Source organism: Ischnura elegans, chromosome X (assembly GCF_921293095.1).
Source record: "Ischnura elegans chromosome X, ioIscEleg1.1, whole genome shotgun sequence".
NCBI classification, from domain to species: Eukaryota; Metazoa; Arthropoda; class Insecta; order Odonata; family Coenagrionidae; genus Ischnura; species Ischnura elegans.
Window position 1 is genome coordinate 35,812,778 of NC_060259.1, and position 17,162 is coordinate 35,829,939.

At 39.5% G+C, this 17,162-nt stretch overlaps 2 protein-coding genes across 2 annotated transcripts in view; one reads left to right on the forward strand and one right to left on the reverse strand.

Annotated features, from left to right (window-relative positions):
- Positions 1 to 17,162, reverse strand: part of LOC124171563 (neuropeptide CCHamide-1 receptor-like) — a 289,746-nt gene that overhangs the window by 22,834 nt on the left and 249,750 nt on the right. The gene's annotated exons all lie outside the window — the stretch shown is intronic.
- Positions 9,697 to 17,162, forward strand: part of LOC124171127 — a 58,833-nt gene continuing 51,367 nt past the window's right edge. The window contains exon 1 of the mRNA XM_046550264.1: positions 9,697 to 10,947. Within this exon, the coding sequence (XP_046406220.1) occupies positions 9,697 to 10,947 (1,251 nt within the window). The remainder of the gene's footprint in view (positions 10,948 to 17,162) is intronic.

Genomic DNA, 17,162 nt, shown 5'->3' on the forward strand with positions numbered 1-17,162 from the left:
ACCATCTTGTGAATAATCATTGCCAATGCTTACGACTTTGACCATAAGTCACTTTAGATCCAGAGCATGGTTTGACACACAATCATTTTTGTTTCTTGCCATGCCCTAAAATCCTGCTGCTAGTAAAGAGAATTAACTCAATGGATCGAACAGTAGTAAATTTAGGTATGATTACCTAAACCCTTTAAAGGCCTGGATTTAGTGTATTATATCGACTTTGTACGCAAAATCCATTAAATTACTGTAATTATAACATATCTAACTATTCCATACATAATTATAGTATGTTTCATTCATAAATGCTCATGGATTACTTTTTGAGTTGAAGCTTATGGTGCTAAATATATTTCACGCTACCCAACTCAATCACTTTTTCATCGGAATTTTTAATAATATCAAAACACTTGAAAAAACCATAGAGAACGCATTGGTATAATTAAATTATAAGAATTTAACTTGCATTTAGCATGAAAATAGTTGGACATTTTTAAACCAACTTTACTGGTAACGTTAATCAAGAACAGCGTAAATTCCTCGGGATCTGCACTCAATGTAACTACCAAAATTTGTAAGGTTTCAATAACTTTTTTGAGGAAGTCTTAAAAATACGGTGACTAACAGTGAGTTTTTTTATCTTCTTTAAAGGCCCATTAGATATTTTTCCCCAGAAAAATTTTATCCTGGAATTTTCCATTTCAACATAATATTATCATATTAATAAATTCTTTACGGCAATATTGAAAAAAATGTTGTCTGCATATTATATCCTCTTTTTGCTTAAGGTCAGATTGAAAGTAATGAGATTGCTACCATATCCAACCGATCCTTGCAAAATGAAACAAAAAGATAAAAAAAAAGCAAATCAAAGGGAGGGAGCGTCACAGTAAACCTTTTTGAAAACAAGATAATTAAAAACAGCTGCGGGAGGAAATACGCTTTGGATGGGATGAATCGAGTGACTGGTTGGCTATTTTCGGGAGACGACCTCCAGACAGTGTAAATTGGGCAAGATGAGACCCAAAGGGAAATGAAAAGCAGCTCATTAGAGAATGCAAAAAAGGCGGAGAAAATTCTGGCATCGGTTTGGGATTGGCAACCATAGAAGTGGCACCAAATTGTTTACAACCCAAAGCATTAATCGCTCAGCCAAACCGTCGTAATCCTCGAAGAGGTTTCAGCAGGAACTGGATACATGATTACCAAAAGAGCACACTTCCATTCAGTAATAGTTTTAGACAGAAAGTTATTCCTGTACTTCTTCAAGGCTACCAATGCTATAACTGAAAATTTCTCCCAGAATAGATAAATTACATAAAATTACGTAAAATATATTTGTAGAATAAAGTCCAATTTGCTCTAAAAGTCCAAAAAGCTCTTCTGGCCTCAAAGTTTTGGATAAATTATGATCATCCATTATTCCTTGCAGGCGGATTTGTGCCATTTTGGATTTCAGAGCTACCATTGTGTTTACATAGTCCCCTTGTAAAGAGCCTTTTATCCACGAAAACCACCATTTATGGAATATTCAAATATTTAGAACGCAACGCTTCTATGTATCTTCTTGCCACCTTCCCACTGATATTGCGCCCTATTAATACACATGTCTTAATCTAATTTATAAGAAATTCGCTTGTTTACCTTTCTTCCATAGCACAGACTCAACACCAGCAGAGTAATAATTTTAATCCTGCAGATGAAGTAAAGATCAAACTGCAGACTAAAATCCCAATAGAATGTTTCGTTGGGCCTGGATTTGGGCTAAAGATCTTAATAATTCAAAATCGGTAGAAACACGACTGCCTTGTATTGAATACAGTTTCTGCAAATATTTTATTGATAGCCACATTCATATTCAAACGTATGGAAACAGAAGGGATTTATAGGCCTCAGGGGAGCCGCAACCTATTCTTAATTCCAGAAAAACCACTATAAACCCTGACTCGTTAAATCCCGTAATCTCAATGCTACAGAGCAAAGAGAATTTTCCTCACATTGCCATAAAAACCCAGGATCTCGGCCAGAGCAGTGTTTTGCGCATTGGTCCGTTCGATTCCCGATAAAAGAGGAGTTTTCTCGCGACATCTTTGCTAATTTTTGCACACTTAATGTTTAAGCACAGATGAAGTATTATTTTTATTGAGACGAAAGATAGTAACAAGCCATGAATGGTTAAATTTAAGCAGTGAGAATTTTCTGTAGGATTAATGTACAGTAAAACACCTCGTTTGATATTACTACAGTTAATAATATTATGATCTGCCATTCTCAAGGAGACACTAACGGCCGGTTACATAATGCCTGATTAACGCTAGCAATGAGATGATACACTCTTAACCTTTACCTATACGTGATTGAAAGTTCTCGTTAGCTTCTGAATAAGATCAGAAGGTTAGCTAACCAGACTTGTGGCCACCACCAGTTTAAGTTGAAGACTGCATCATCTTATGGCTAGGGATAACCAGACATTATTAAACCGGCTCTTAGTCTAGCAGTGTAGTAATATTCAATTTTTTCACTGTAGTTAAAAATGTATTGATAAGGATTTCATATTTATCTATACCAGGGGTCTCCAAATTATGGCCCGCGGCTCACACACGTCCCGACACACAATTTCATCCCTTTATTGGTTGTGAACATACTTGTGTGAACAAAAAATTTCCAAAATGATACATGTGAAAACAAACTATCAAGAAAATTTGCCTGATGATCATTTAAAATCAATTGTTATTATTGGCTCATCTGATCTTGACCCTGATCTTAATGAAATTTTGAAGTCAAAGCGACAGTATCATTCGTTTCACTAATTTGGTTGCATAATATTGAAGGCGAAAATCTTTTTAATTTACCCTGATTTTTTCCATTAAGATATGTTTAAAATATTTCATGTTTATACCCTAATGTTTGAGTAAATTAAATAACAGGCACTGATTTTTTAATATTTTTTATTCCTTCGGCCCGCATAAATGTAGGGTATATATAATGTGGCCCTTACATTGAAAAGTTGGGAGACCTCTTATCAAGACCAAGTAGACATCGGGAATAGATAGCTACATCCGTAGTAAAACAACAAAAGAAGGCAGCGAACCGAGATGGTACGACGCGGGAGTGAGAAAATCATTGAGGCGACAGAGAGCGTCTCATACTAAAATGAAAAATGTCAGCACGGATTTATCCGCTAATGAACGAGAGTTAATAATTAAATAATATAGGTTGTCTATAGCCGCCACGAAGGAAGCGTTCAGGAATGAATTCACGAATTTTAAATGAAAAACACCAGTAGAGCAGTTACTGGACAACCCAAAAGCATTTTGGTCTTATGTGAGGGAAGTTCAAGGTAAACGATCTACCGTATGTTCGCTGAGAAACGATAATGGAGATGTGTTGACAAACAGTTTCGATAAAGCCACTTAATTAAATGCGTACCTCAAGAGCGTGTTCACGCGAGCCTTCCGAGGAATCGCCTAAGACAATTGACAACCTCTGCATATTAAAGACGCTGCCTATTGACATTAGTACTCACGGAATAGAACATATATTGAAATTGCTCAGTCCAAATAAATCACCTGGTCCAGACAAAATCCGTTCTCGCGTATATAGAGAACTACCCTCAGAAATTTCCCCCTTCTTGCAGTTAATATTCAGCAAATCCATCAAGCAACACGAGTTACCTAATGACTGGAAAATTGCTAATGTAACGCCAATATTCAAAAGTGGAGACAAGGAACAGCCATCTTATTACAGACCGATATCTTTAACGTCCATCTCGTGCAAAGTCCTTGAACACCAAGTCCTAAGTCCAAAGAGTAGTATTAGACGGTGCAGTCCCCAACGAGGTTAGAGTCACTTCTGGCGTCCCTCAGGGTAGTGTCATTGGCCCACTCCTATGCTTTCTTTATGTAAACGGCATTGGCGAAGTAGCACACAGTAAGTTACGATTATTTGCAGACGACGCTTTAGTTTACAGAGACTTCCGTTCCAGCAAAGATAGGGATGAACTAACGAATAACCTTGCTGCTATCCAAGCGTGATGCGATGCATGGCAGTTAGAATTAAATTTGAAAAAATGCGTCATAATGAATTTCTGGAAGAAGAATAACTCCCTACAATCTATCGTGGAATAAACATATTCGGGAAATGAACGGTCAAGCTAATCGTAAAATGGGTTTTGTTAAAAGAATATTAGGAACGTGCGACGACAAAGTGAGAGAAATTAGCTACTTTTCCCTCGTTAGACCCTAATTTAGAATACGCTGCCAGTGTTTGGGAACCTCATGAAAAAGGCTTAATAACAGAGTTAGAACGCATGCGAAGAAGAGCTGCCAGGTACGTGAAAGGTCGTTACGATAGTCTTGTTAGTGTGACTGACCTCTTAGATAAACTCGGATGGGAATCTCTGTCAGACTGTAGATTGAAAAAAAGACTAAACCCTTTTAGATAAATTCAAGAGCAGTGTCTTTTCTAACGAAGTTAGCCATATCTTACGGAAGCCAGCGTACTACGGAAGATCATATCATATAAATAAAATAAAAGAGATAGATTGTAGAACAGACAGGTTCATTATGTCTTTTTTCCACGATCAATAAGAGATTATAACGGCAGCGATAGAACTCATAAATAGATTAGATGACTTGTAGTGTAGCCCACTTACCTATGTAAAACTTATTGCATGTTTCTTGATTTTATTATTATATCTAACAGGATATGGTAGTATAATTTGTTAGTATGCGTGACGTTTTTGGACTGTGTGGTGTGCATTTGGGAGCCCAATTGCATGCTGCATACTGGTGATTGATCATTCCCTGCCAAACACCCTAGAGGTGGCTCGCAGGGTATTATGTAGATGTAGATACTTCGTACGAGAGACTTAGGCACGTTTAGTCTGGTCAAAACTCACTCGTCTAAGAATCCGTAGAACTTCGGCGAGTGGAGGGGAAAGTAACTGTGGTGGTGGAACTTCGGGGAGGGGAGGAAGAGGCAAAATGCTTCGGGCTGAGTCAAGCGCAGGCCTTGAATGGAGTCGATTCACAAACAAAAATGACATATTTAACCTACACTCTAGCGTGACGGTACTTCTCCAAAATAGACTCGTCTATACCCAAATTCGACCTCCACGAAGGGTCCACCAACTTTAAAGGCCGTTTTACACGTGGTATGTCATTGCGCGATCTGACGTACCGTAAACGCGAGATACTTGAGCCCTGTTGGCTTACTTGAGCCCAAAAAACTGAAAAATGAAGTTTTGTTCTCTGCATGCTCACAACATCAGTATTACGACGTAGTTTAGTGCTTTGCTGTTAGGCACAGGCAGTAGGGAGTTATTAAAACGAGTATAGGAGGTTAGGGAAGTCTCCTTTGATAGCAGTGTTGATTATACAACTTATACTCGTGTTTTTTGTTTATTTTTCTCTGCAAACTTTCGTCTATATAGACATTAGGAATAGCCTTAAACTGGAGACAAGTTCATATAGTTCATACATGATTTGTTGTTATACCAAATTGAGGCCTTTTCATGTCTTAAATAACTCATTAACTGTACAGTAAGTTGTTTAGTACAACTAGTATACATACTCTAAAGACTCGGGTTACTTGAGCCCATGGGCTGAAGTAACCTACTACCACTATTCTTGCTCTTCAGTGTAAAGAGTTTGGGCTCCGTGGCACAATAACTGTGCCACCGTTTAAATGTTTAAGGAGTGGGACCCCAATTACCTGCTTCTAATTCTTAAGAAACAAGAAGGGAAGAAGGTAGTAATTGGAGACAATCTTGCTTCACACCTCAGTATTAATATTATTCCAATCTGTGATGTACACTTCGTTTGTTTTCCCCCAAGTTCATCCCACCTCACTCAATTACTGTATGTGGTGTAGTTTTCGCCACTCAAAATGAAGTGAAACGGCGCTCTCGACCGAGGGAAACAATAAGATGCTGGTAAAAGGCTCGCTGCTTCCAAAGGATCAGTTCTCAACGCTATTGCAAACTGTTTTAGAAGAAATTGGTCCAAACATAGAAAGCATCCTTTAGGCAGGGCAAAGAAAGCTGAAATAGTGCCTGTATACGAAAATCAGATAACTAGCCATTTGAAAAATCAATAATAATCCAAAGCGAATGTATATTTGTCTATGATTAGGAATGCATTTATTCAAAGACTGCTAGAAAAAAGAAGCGAGTTTGTTACACCTCACACTAATTAGAAGAAAAACTCCCAGAGCCATCTGGATAGAGTGTAAGAGTGTCTGCCCTCTTCTCTACCAGTGCCTCTGCAGAAAACAGCTCCCATCAGGAAAGAGGTCCTAAAGTCCGTCTTTAAAAAACCAAGACCAACATTCGACGAAGAAAGAAAATCAATGAAAGAATGCATCAGAAGAATATGACACATTTAGTTTAAGATCAGGGGGCGACAGCGATATTAGCCTCTAAAAAATGATGAGGACCACATAGGACACGTGTCTACGTGCTCTCTCAACGCCAAATCATCGTCAACAACGGAGTCTGTAACGAAAGATGACCGAGAAATAAGCATTTTTTTCTGCTAAAATGGGATGAGAAGGAATATCCAAGGGCAATCCTTGCTATGGAAGCAGAAGGTATTATAGTCGAATGCATGGAGCACACGATCTAAGCTTGGGGGTGGCCCAAAAGGATATCTTGTCGTACAGATCTGAAAATGTGGTCATGAAAAAAGAACCTCAAAAACCAATTAATAGAATTTTATTTTCTTTTACTGGACTCTTAACAATTCTATACGCCGATCTGCTTTTGTTTGTACAATATTTTTACAGTGTTCATCAAACTTATGTTTCAAGTGAATTTTTGAAATTAGTATTTTTTAAATTATGGTTTAAATAATAATTTGCCTTTAAAATTTACGTCTGAAGCTTATGAAATTATTAAGAATTATTTATTTTAATAAACGTCGCCCTATTTGAACCCAAATTGCCTTTAAATGGTAGTTCACATGGGTATTATAGTTTGGGTCAGGTAACCCAATCTTAAGGGTAACATGAGCCCAAATAAAAATAAAAATTGAAGTATTTACAATGTCACTAACAATGGATTTTTTAAAAGTCAACGTGTTCATAATTAACTATAATTTAAAATATATAAAATGAGTATGTAAAATAGAATATCATGTTGTGTCCATTTTTGGAAATAATGTAAAAGGTTTCAAAATTTGGGCTCCAGTACCCCGCATTTACGGTCAGGACGAAGGCGCAGTCAAAATTGCGTCATGCAAAGCGGAGAATTGCTGGAACACATGCGAGAATGCGAGGATGCGAGACGGCATGATTGCCCCCACATTAACTCCGAGCTCGCATTCTCGGATTTTCAACTTTTTTCCGATAGATGTCGCAGTGGTGACCATCATTATTATTCAGAATATTCCCGTGAACTGAGCTAAATGCACATAAGTTCTACAGGAAAATATGTGTCAGGTGTGAAATGGACAATTTATGTGAGAATAAATGTCTGAGTACCTATATGAAATATTTGGTTTGCTAACTTTGAGTGATATGCTGATCATGGAGTCTTGAATAATGTCTCGCGATACTTCGGTGGTAGATAAAAAACGCAAAGAAATATCATTAGAATTTCTTTTTTCGCGCATTTATGTATACGTGTAATAATTACTATTGAACTATGGGAAGGTTTGTGACGAATTAACTTTCTTATTCAGGCATACCGATTTAATGAGTGAATGACTCATTGATTCATCTCGAGTGTACGTTCTATGAATATACGTATTAAGTTCACGGTACGTTCCATTACATTTCCGACAGATATGAGATTCACCATGCACATATATGATACAATATTCTTGAGCATTCATATCGAGTGTGATTCATTGGTTCATCTCGAGTGAACGTTCTATGAACATACGTATCACTTACATACACAGTAATTTAAGGTCATGATAAGTCCAATACATTTCCGAGAGATATGAGATATACCATTCACATATATGTCACATTGTATATTCTAGAGCATTCCATCGCGTCGCGGAAAAGTGTAAATTCTAGGTGGTGGAAAAAGCAATCTTAACTATGCGTAGGATCTTCGTCTCCCTTTTCAACGTTTTACTTTATTAATTGTTCGCATATTATCGTCTGCTTTAGTTTCAGGATAATCGCCTTTGTGTCAGTGCATTTACAAAAAAGAAACCAGTATATCAGCAACGTTGCGTAATGAATTTTGTTTGTTCCTTGTTCTTATATGTAACAGTCTACTCGCGCACTCAACAGAAGACGAAATTTTCTCAATGAATGCTTGATTGCGAGTACTGTGTGAAGCGGTAATGTATTCGTCTGCGCAATAATAATTGCACACAGGATAGAGAAATGAATGCAGTGCTAACCTGCGCAATGACGTGCCCCGTGTGAAACGGCCTTTCAGCCGTGTTACACAGACAACAGTTTTAATTCATCTTCGGCCTAAAGAGGCTGGCAGTGGTGCCATCGAAAGTGATGTCTTCGCCACAGCAGCCGACGCGGTAGTAACCGGAAATGAAGAATTTTGAACGGTATGCATCCACATATGATTGCTCAGAAACCGTGACTTAGAGCGCATCACCAGTTGGAGAATCTTAATGCTTAAAGAAATTCGGAGCTTCGCACGATAGCGCGCTGCGTGTGACTCCGTAAAGCTACCACCTTGGCTAGTCTCAGTACACTGGAGTCAATCTTAATGCTATTTCCCCTCAGGGCTTTTTCTAAATTTTGCAACGCCATACTCAAAAGCGTCATAGTTTAAGGAGTACTTTCAAATTTTCTACGAAGACACCTACTTTTTTTCCATTCACCGAAGGTGAGAAGTAGGCCATTACTTAAATTACATGCTAAATTGAGATTTTATTTGATAGAGTGGATTAATTCTTAAATTCTTCCGAGTAAACTTGTCCCATGCACGGGGTCATGTCTCAGGCTTTCAAAAACTATTTTTTCCGAGCTACTCATAATGGACGAAAAATTAGATGAACGATAAGGTAGACAAGTCATTGCTCAATGTAGTGATATGCTTTTATTTTTAAATATTTTTTTATTAAAAGAATGGAAACCCAAATTTGTTTAAATGTTCCCCCGTCTCTCCTACACAAAACAACACTTACTTGTGGACCCAGAATTGAAGCCTTGCATTACGTGTATAATATCAAATGGACAGCATATTTCCAAAAACAAATGTTAGACCAGCATCTTTTGGGCTTACGATTACACTTATCACACATATGTCATGTGATGTACATATTTTCAAGCAATAACGATAGAGCGATCATTTGGCCGAGACGCGAAACATTTGCGCTGACAGATATTGGCGCTGAAGCGTGTGGTACGGTAGTCTACGGAGGAAAAAGTGAAACAAGGTGTCACTTGGCGGTGAATTCTTCTCGGGTTTCCATCCGGGTGAGCTCCATCTCCATCGCTGCCGACGTTTCGATAGAATCCTTTTCTATCGTCATCAGGGCCGATGATGCCAGTAGGAAAGTGCCAGGTTTATATATCCTCGGTCGTTATGTTGGGTCGTTCTGATTGGCGGAGAATGAGTGCGCTTTTCTTGAGCGTGCTAGCAAAGCCTTAGTCGGGGAAAGGATTCATGACAAGAGAAGACTACTGGACGCCAACACCAAACACGGGAAAAATCTTCACCTGTGGCTGTCCACATAACTCTCACCCTCCGATTGGGAGTTTATTGACCGAATCACAATGGCCACGGCAGAATCACTCCTGACGCAAGAAACGGAGAGATTGAATAAGAAATTTGATCATCTACAAGCACGTCGGCCTAAGGCACCAGCAATCGACCAAAAACGAGTGGTAGTGAACCTAACTGACACTGAAATTGATGACTCCACCAGAGCGGTTCTCTCCATAGGATTGAACTTTGCAGCAGCGCCACATAAGATTCTTATCAAAGACATCATTGGGGGGATAGAACAGGCGGTGAGGAAAGTTTCTCATGATGTAGCAGAAGAAATAAGGAATGAAGTCTCCACGTTCCTCAAAAAGGCCAAACCACCCAAGGCTAATCTTAAGCCAAGTGAACGCTCTGCCCTTCGGAGATTCACAAGGAACAAAGACATCACCATTTTGCCGGCAGACAAGGGAAACGCGACCGTCATTATGAAAACGGAAGACTATCGCAGGAAAATGTTAGACCTTCCGGACGATGCGGCGTACCGGATTTTGCCACGGGACCCCACTGAATCAATAACGAAACGGACTGTTGAACTCATCAAGAAATCAAACATCCCCGAGGAGTTTTCACGGAACTTGCGGCCACCGGCACCAGCTCCACCACGGATGTATGGTCTACTGAAGATCCATAAGGATGGTATCCCGCTACGACCGATCGTTAGCGACATTGGCTCGCCAACCTATAATCTTGCCAGACATCTAACAGGCATTCTAGCGCCCCACGTCGGAAACTGTGGACATCACGTGAAAAATTCCGCTGACTTCGTCAAAATCCTAGAGGGCATCTACCTTAATCCATCGGGCATCATGATCAGCCTAGACGTGGTGTCATTATTCACCAGAGTGCCACTCCATGAAGCTCTGTCTCACCTAGAAAAGAAATTCGACGCCAACACAGTGAAGCTCTTTCACCACGCGCTTACTTCGACTTACTTCACCTTCGACAACTGTTACTATGAACAGAAGGACGGCGTGGCCATGGGATCCCCACTTTCTCCGGCCATTGCCAATTTCTTCATGGAAGATTTTGAGGAGCATGCGCTAAACTCGGCTCCCCTCCGGCCAAAATACTTTTATCGCTACGTGGACGATACCTTTGTCATCTGGCCACATGGGGTTGACACCCTGAAGCCTTTTTTGGACCACATGAACAGCCGACATCCGAGCATCCGATTCACCATGGAATCGGAGAAAGAAGGAAGATTGCCACTCCTTGACATATTGGTGCAAAGGAAAGAAGATGGGAGTTTGAGCCATAAGGTTTATAGAAAGTCGACTCACACCGACTTATACTTAAACGCAAGAAGTCACCACCATCCAGCACAACGATCAGCGGTTCTTTCATCTTTATTACATAGAGCCAAAGTCATTTCCGACCAACAAAGCCTTCCTGCAGAACTCGGACATCTGAAGAAGACATTCCGTGGAAATGGTTATAGCTCGAGAGAAATCTCCATGGCCCTGAAAAGGGCCTTTGAAGGAAAAAGGAAGACACATGAAGAAGAGCGGAAACCGGTGGCCAACGCATACCTGCCGTACGTCTCTACGGTATCCGGCAAGATTTCGCGCATTCTTCATAAACACAACATACGGACAGTGCATCTGCCTCACAAAAAACTAAGATAAGTCTTAGTCCGTGCCAAAGACCCTGCAGGACTGAAATTACCTGGTGTCTACAGCATACCATGCGAGTGTGGTGAGGAGTAGGTATATCGGTGAAACGGGAAGAACGATCGAGACCCGAATCAAAGAGCATAAGCGTAATCTCCGGCTGTGCCAACCATCAAAATCGGCGGTTGCGGAGCACGCCATCAATCTCGACCACGCGATTCACTGGGAAAACACCAAAATGCTCTGCCACTCCAGCGGCTACTGGGATTGCTTCACCAAGGAGGCAATTGAAATACGACTCTCCAAGAAAAACTTCAACAGAGACGAGGGTTTCAACTTAAGTAAGGCATGGAGCTCGATTTTGAAAGTGGCGGGAAAAGCGCACTCTTTCTCCGCCAATCAGAACGACCCAACATAACGACCGAGGATATATAAACCTGGCACTTTCCTACTGGCATCATCGGCCCTGATGACGATAGAAAAGGATTCTATCGAAACGTCGGCAGCGATGGAGATGGAGCTCACCCGGATGGAAACCCGAGAAGAATTCACCGCCATCATACGCCGGGAAAAAGTGAAATCTTACAAGGTGTCACTTCTCACTTTCTTATCCGAATTCAAAGTGTGCGCGTTTATTTTTTGGGCCCATAGAAAAATAAATAGAAAAAGCAGCTGGTTTTCTTAAAAACTGCAACATGTGAACAGAGAGATTTCATTCCGTTTAATGAGAAAGTGACTGAGATTAGGAGGCAACAATGATTAAGTAAGTCTAAAGGAACTGGAAAAATATACATTTCAAGTTGAAGAGGATAATATGTAGTAGAAAACATACTGCGTTTCTTGATTCCAGCATAAGGTATAAAAACCAGAAGACTACTTATATAAATGAGAGGCACGTTTAAGAGTTCGCTTTTTCGACCACAAATAAATAATTATTAACAGCAAATCCATCAGTATATTCCAACCAAATTTGGAACCAAATCCAATTTGGATCGCTACTTACAGATAGATGTCACGCTGCGTTAAGTTTGATAAATGATAACTAAAGACCAACGATGCCTATGAATTAGGGTCATAAACATACACGTTCTTTACTTTGTGAACAGCTACAGAAAATTTGTTGTAGCTAGAAGTACAAACTTTTTACCAACGTTTACCAAATCAAGTCGCAAAATACGCAACACACTTTTCATGGACGTTATGCGTATACGTTCAGTTTAATGTCAACTATATCTATCTAAATCCTAATAACGCTTATTGAAGTTTTCACGGATAATGAAGAACTAAAACATGATGAATGTGTTCTAAGTAAAGACCTTAGACGAACCTTTGATTTCATTAAACTTGAGATCCCGTGAATGCAAGATGAGATATGGATTACACGAAAGCTTTTATTTTAAAAAATGTATTGCTTGACACATAGCGATACTTACAAAAGTTTTTTTACAATCACGAGAGAGCTACAGACAAAGTATCGGAGCAAAATAATTCATTTGCTTTGATTTCGTTTAACAAGGGTAACAGAAGAAAGGACGTGATAAATCGACGTCATCCATTCGGCATCGTCCATTTTAGCAAACACCCGTGCAGTCTGAATTACAACAATGCTCTTACGCGAGTATAAACGAGAAGTGCCCGTGACTCAATCGAGAAAACGACCACGTCCTGACATTCGGGCGGCATCACTAACGATACTCGGACCTCCGCGATGAATGAAAGACCCCCTATACATAATGCCCGTCAATTTTTCAATGGCCTGCCGATGGTTGCGAGCCGCCGTGTTTTTGACACCTCTCCAATGAGTTGTGACGCGCTGCGTTTCCCCCCTTTCCGAGCGTGCCACGCCCCCCCGGGCGTCGAGTGAGGAGCCCAAAACACGCGGAACAGCCCCACGGTTCATCCGCCGCTGTTTATACTCACGCTCGCTGATCGGCAATTTATTTATTTACGCTCTTCGAAGACGCGAGGCGGCCGGAGTGGACACGAGATTCTCTCACATATACATTCCGGAGTGTTGGTGATGCAAGTGTAGTTGCGTGCCACAGGCGGTGGCGTGGAGCTAAGATCATCGACGATTCGTTCGCCCGCGGCGTTCCCGCGGAAAATGAGGTTGAATATCCCAGAGATGCTGGGAGTGACTCGGAGGTAATTAATTGAACCCTATTTTGGACGGTCAATGTTTCATTTTTGGCTTAGCATGGCTGGGATATAAAGCCTAGTTTAGTCTAAAGAAATTTTTCAAGTGACCATCATCATATTTCCTGTGAAACTTACTCTGAAATACAAAGAATAACATAATCAATAATTGTGTTAATAGGTTACATCAGGTTATATTGAAAAAAAATAGAGGGCAAGCTATCTTACCCTATTTTAGAATCTTATGCTTAAAACACTTTTTTAAAAATAAACATCTGATACAATATTTAATACTGAACTATTTGATACAAGTGAACTATTGAGAATGCCTCTAGAAGGTGAAAAAGTGTGTAATTATTCATCATCAAATATAACTGAGTATCTTACGATGAGTAAATTTCAAGTATCCTTATCCGGTAAATACTACGTAATATTTTAAATATCTCCTCTAACACTAAGAGGTCATTCATTCAGCAGAAATATATTATTTCAACATGTTCTAAGATCATGTTGAAATAATATATTAAATAAATGCAGATCCCAGGGAAAGAAAATCACTGTTATTCTAGTCTGTAATGAATATATATAGAATCACATTTAGTGGTACTTTTAGTATTTTATTGCTCCATTTCCTACTCACTTTTCCATACCTCATTATTTTTTAAGAAGGATACTGAAAGGGTCCATTTTGATTGGTTGAGGACTAGGTAGTGATTTTTGTTCTGAGTTTGAGGGTCAATATTTTAAGGTGCCATTGAAAGTGACAAGCAACTGCATTATGAATGAGAAAAAAGACCGTTATCTGGTGGATTGGAGTAGGAGACCGAAAGCTAAAGATTTATGCCCCATTGAGGGAACGTATGGAATAAAAGAGAAATGGGAGAGAAATGACGGATGGAGCAATATTATTTAAGTGCCAAGCAGGCATTGGGATTCCCAATAATCTTCACGATATGTGACTATAGAACTATGACGCTTCATAACCAGGTGCCACATCTACTCAACTCTCAATAAAAAAGGCGTGCAATATTTTTAAGCTTATGTAATCATGCTGTATAATGAAATGCTTTTTTTCGGAGAAGGAGGATTCATTTATGAGGAACCGGTACGTGAGCAACTTCTATTTGAGAAATACTCTTTATTATAATGAGAAATGTGCCATTGGAAGCCTGTCCCAAGGAGGCATCTTAAACTCAATTCTACCAACGAATATATAAGATGAAGCGGCATGGAAAGATAAAAATGAAAACAATGGACATGAGAATGGGCGGATACAATGGCTGATTTTCGCAGCACTATCATAGGCATTCTTTTAATTTCTGATAATCGGCTTTTGCCGGAGGCGGTAATGGTCGTACAGGATTTTTTACGCCCAAAGTTATCTTTTATGCAATTAGCGTTTTTCTCAATTCCGTGGATGGAACTGAACATCATTAAATCAGCGGCAGTTGATGTTAGTGCTAGAATTTTTCGATGCAGTCATCAATACCGGTAAACAATGCTGAGACTGATTTGACGCAGATCTTCACTGAATAATCTTGTCAGCCAATCTTTTCACATGCACGTATTTCTTCTCTTTCACATTCTTCTTTACTTGTTCCATATATTTCATTTGAGGTCTTCCTTTTCCGCTCTTTCCATGTACTTTTCCCTCGACTATTGTCTTCATCAGGTCATCATGTGTTAAGATTTGGCCTGTAAGGTTGTTCTGTCTTCTTGCCAAGGTCTTGATGAGACTTATCTTCTCTCTTACTCGTCTTAAGGCTTCCTAATGAATAACTCGGTCGATCCATTTCATCCTGATCATTTCTCTGTAGCACCTCATTTCTAAAGCCTCCATTAAATCTCTGCTTTTGTAATTGTCCATTCCTTCCGTATGGAAGCATACTCCAAAAATAAGTTTTGATAACTTGTATCCTTATTTCTATGCTTTAATATCTCGCTATATATACATATTTCTTTTGGAAGAATTCTCTTTTTGCGTGGGATATTCTGCTGATAATTTCTTTCTTGATTCTGCCATCGCTGGTTATCCTACTTCCCAAGTAACAGAATTCACCAACCTCTTCCAGTTTTTGTTTCCCTATTTTCCTCTACTACTGTACACTATCATGTTAATTTCCTTTGTGCTTATTTTCAGATTATATCTACCCTTTTATTCTACTCATGTATACTACAATCTTCTTCAAACCCTACTTAGGCTCTACAATGGAAGCTAAATCATCGTCATATCGTAACATGCAATTTTTTTTCTCCGCCACTCCTGACGCCTTTTCTTTGATTTAAGTAATTGCTTTCTCGAAGTAAACGTTGAAAATTACGGATAACAAACCACAGCCTTGACTTAATCTTATCCTAATTCTTCCTTCTTCTCAGTTGGATCCTGGTTTTTATCACCACCAATAGGCTTTTGTATAAACTGTGGATGAATCTGCTGTGTTTAAAGAACTCCAATTTCATTCATCATTCCAAGCAATGAATTCTAATTCACGTTGTCAAAGGCCATCTCTGAGTCCAAAAAGGCAATAAACATGGCCCTCTTCTTTCCATTCTCTTCTCTTTGAATAGATTAGGGGCCATATTGCTTTTGCGGTGACTTTTCTTCTTCTTAAAGCGAATTGGTCCCCCTCCAGGCACTCTTCTATACTTCCTTCCATTTTTCTTGGCATTACCTTAGACGCATGTGTTGATAGTCTTATAGTTCACAAAGTTTCATAGATATACGCCTTTTATCTTAGGAATTGGAAACATAATGTTCCCATTGAAATCTTTTCGTATATTTACTTATGGTTTTACAGCTGGTTCAAAGTCTTATCTCATGAATATTGGATTAGCTCTGCTGGAACATCATCAAGATGCTTTGTTCGGTCTCTTACAGCAGCATCAAAGTCTGGACTTAATATTGGGGCACACGTGCATCCAATGTTTCTGTATCCACTTCACCTTCGTTTTCGATAGCTTTTGGTCCTTGATTGTGTTCAATGTTCAGCTCTTCCCGATATTTCTTCTTCCATCTCTTCGATTTGTCTTCGTTTTCAGTCGTCAGTTATTCATTTCTACCCCTAGAGTAGTACATCTCACGCCCCTTTCTTTGAAGTGGTTCCTCGCTATCCTACTCCCATCAACAAGATGGTTTTGTGCGTCTTCTTTAAAATTCTTCTCCCAAGTCTCCCTAGCCGTTTTTTTCTTTAATTTACGAACAATGTGTAACACTCCATCTTGAATGGGTGTCCCAATTAGCTAGGCAGCATGATGAAGGGAATTTTGGCACCCATCTTGGCCACCAGAATCACCATTCAGTGCATCCTTTTGCCATGATTCAAACCGGGGAGAGCGTATTTAGGAAGAAATATAAGGAAGTGCAACATGGCTTCCAACGAGGTGCAGTATTTTGTAATTTCGAAACAAAATGAGCGTCTACCTACTAAAGAAACGTGAAAAACTAAGTAGTGAACTTAAGTCACGCATTAAGAAATAACCCTACTTTGTGACCACTAAAGCAAAACAGTTCCCGTAAATACTTAAATAATGAGAAAATGCTCTTTCCCGAGATTCCAAAATTCAAAATCACTTGCACGATACACACAATTTCACGAGAACGTTAACAAAATAGAGATTAAATTAGTATTCTAGTGGGGATCGGGTTGGTGTGGTGGGTGGAGTGTTGGCTTCACACCTCGCGGACTCAGGTTCAAATCTCGGCAATGGCAAAGACTTTTCAGAGACTG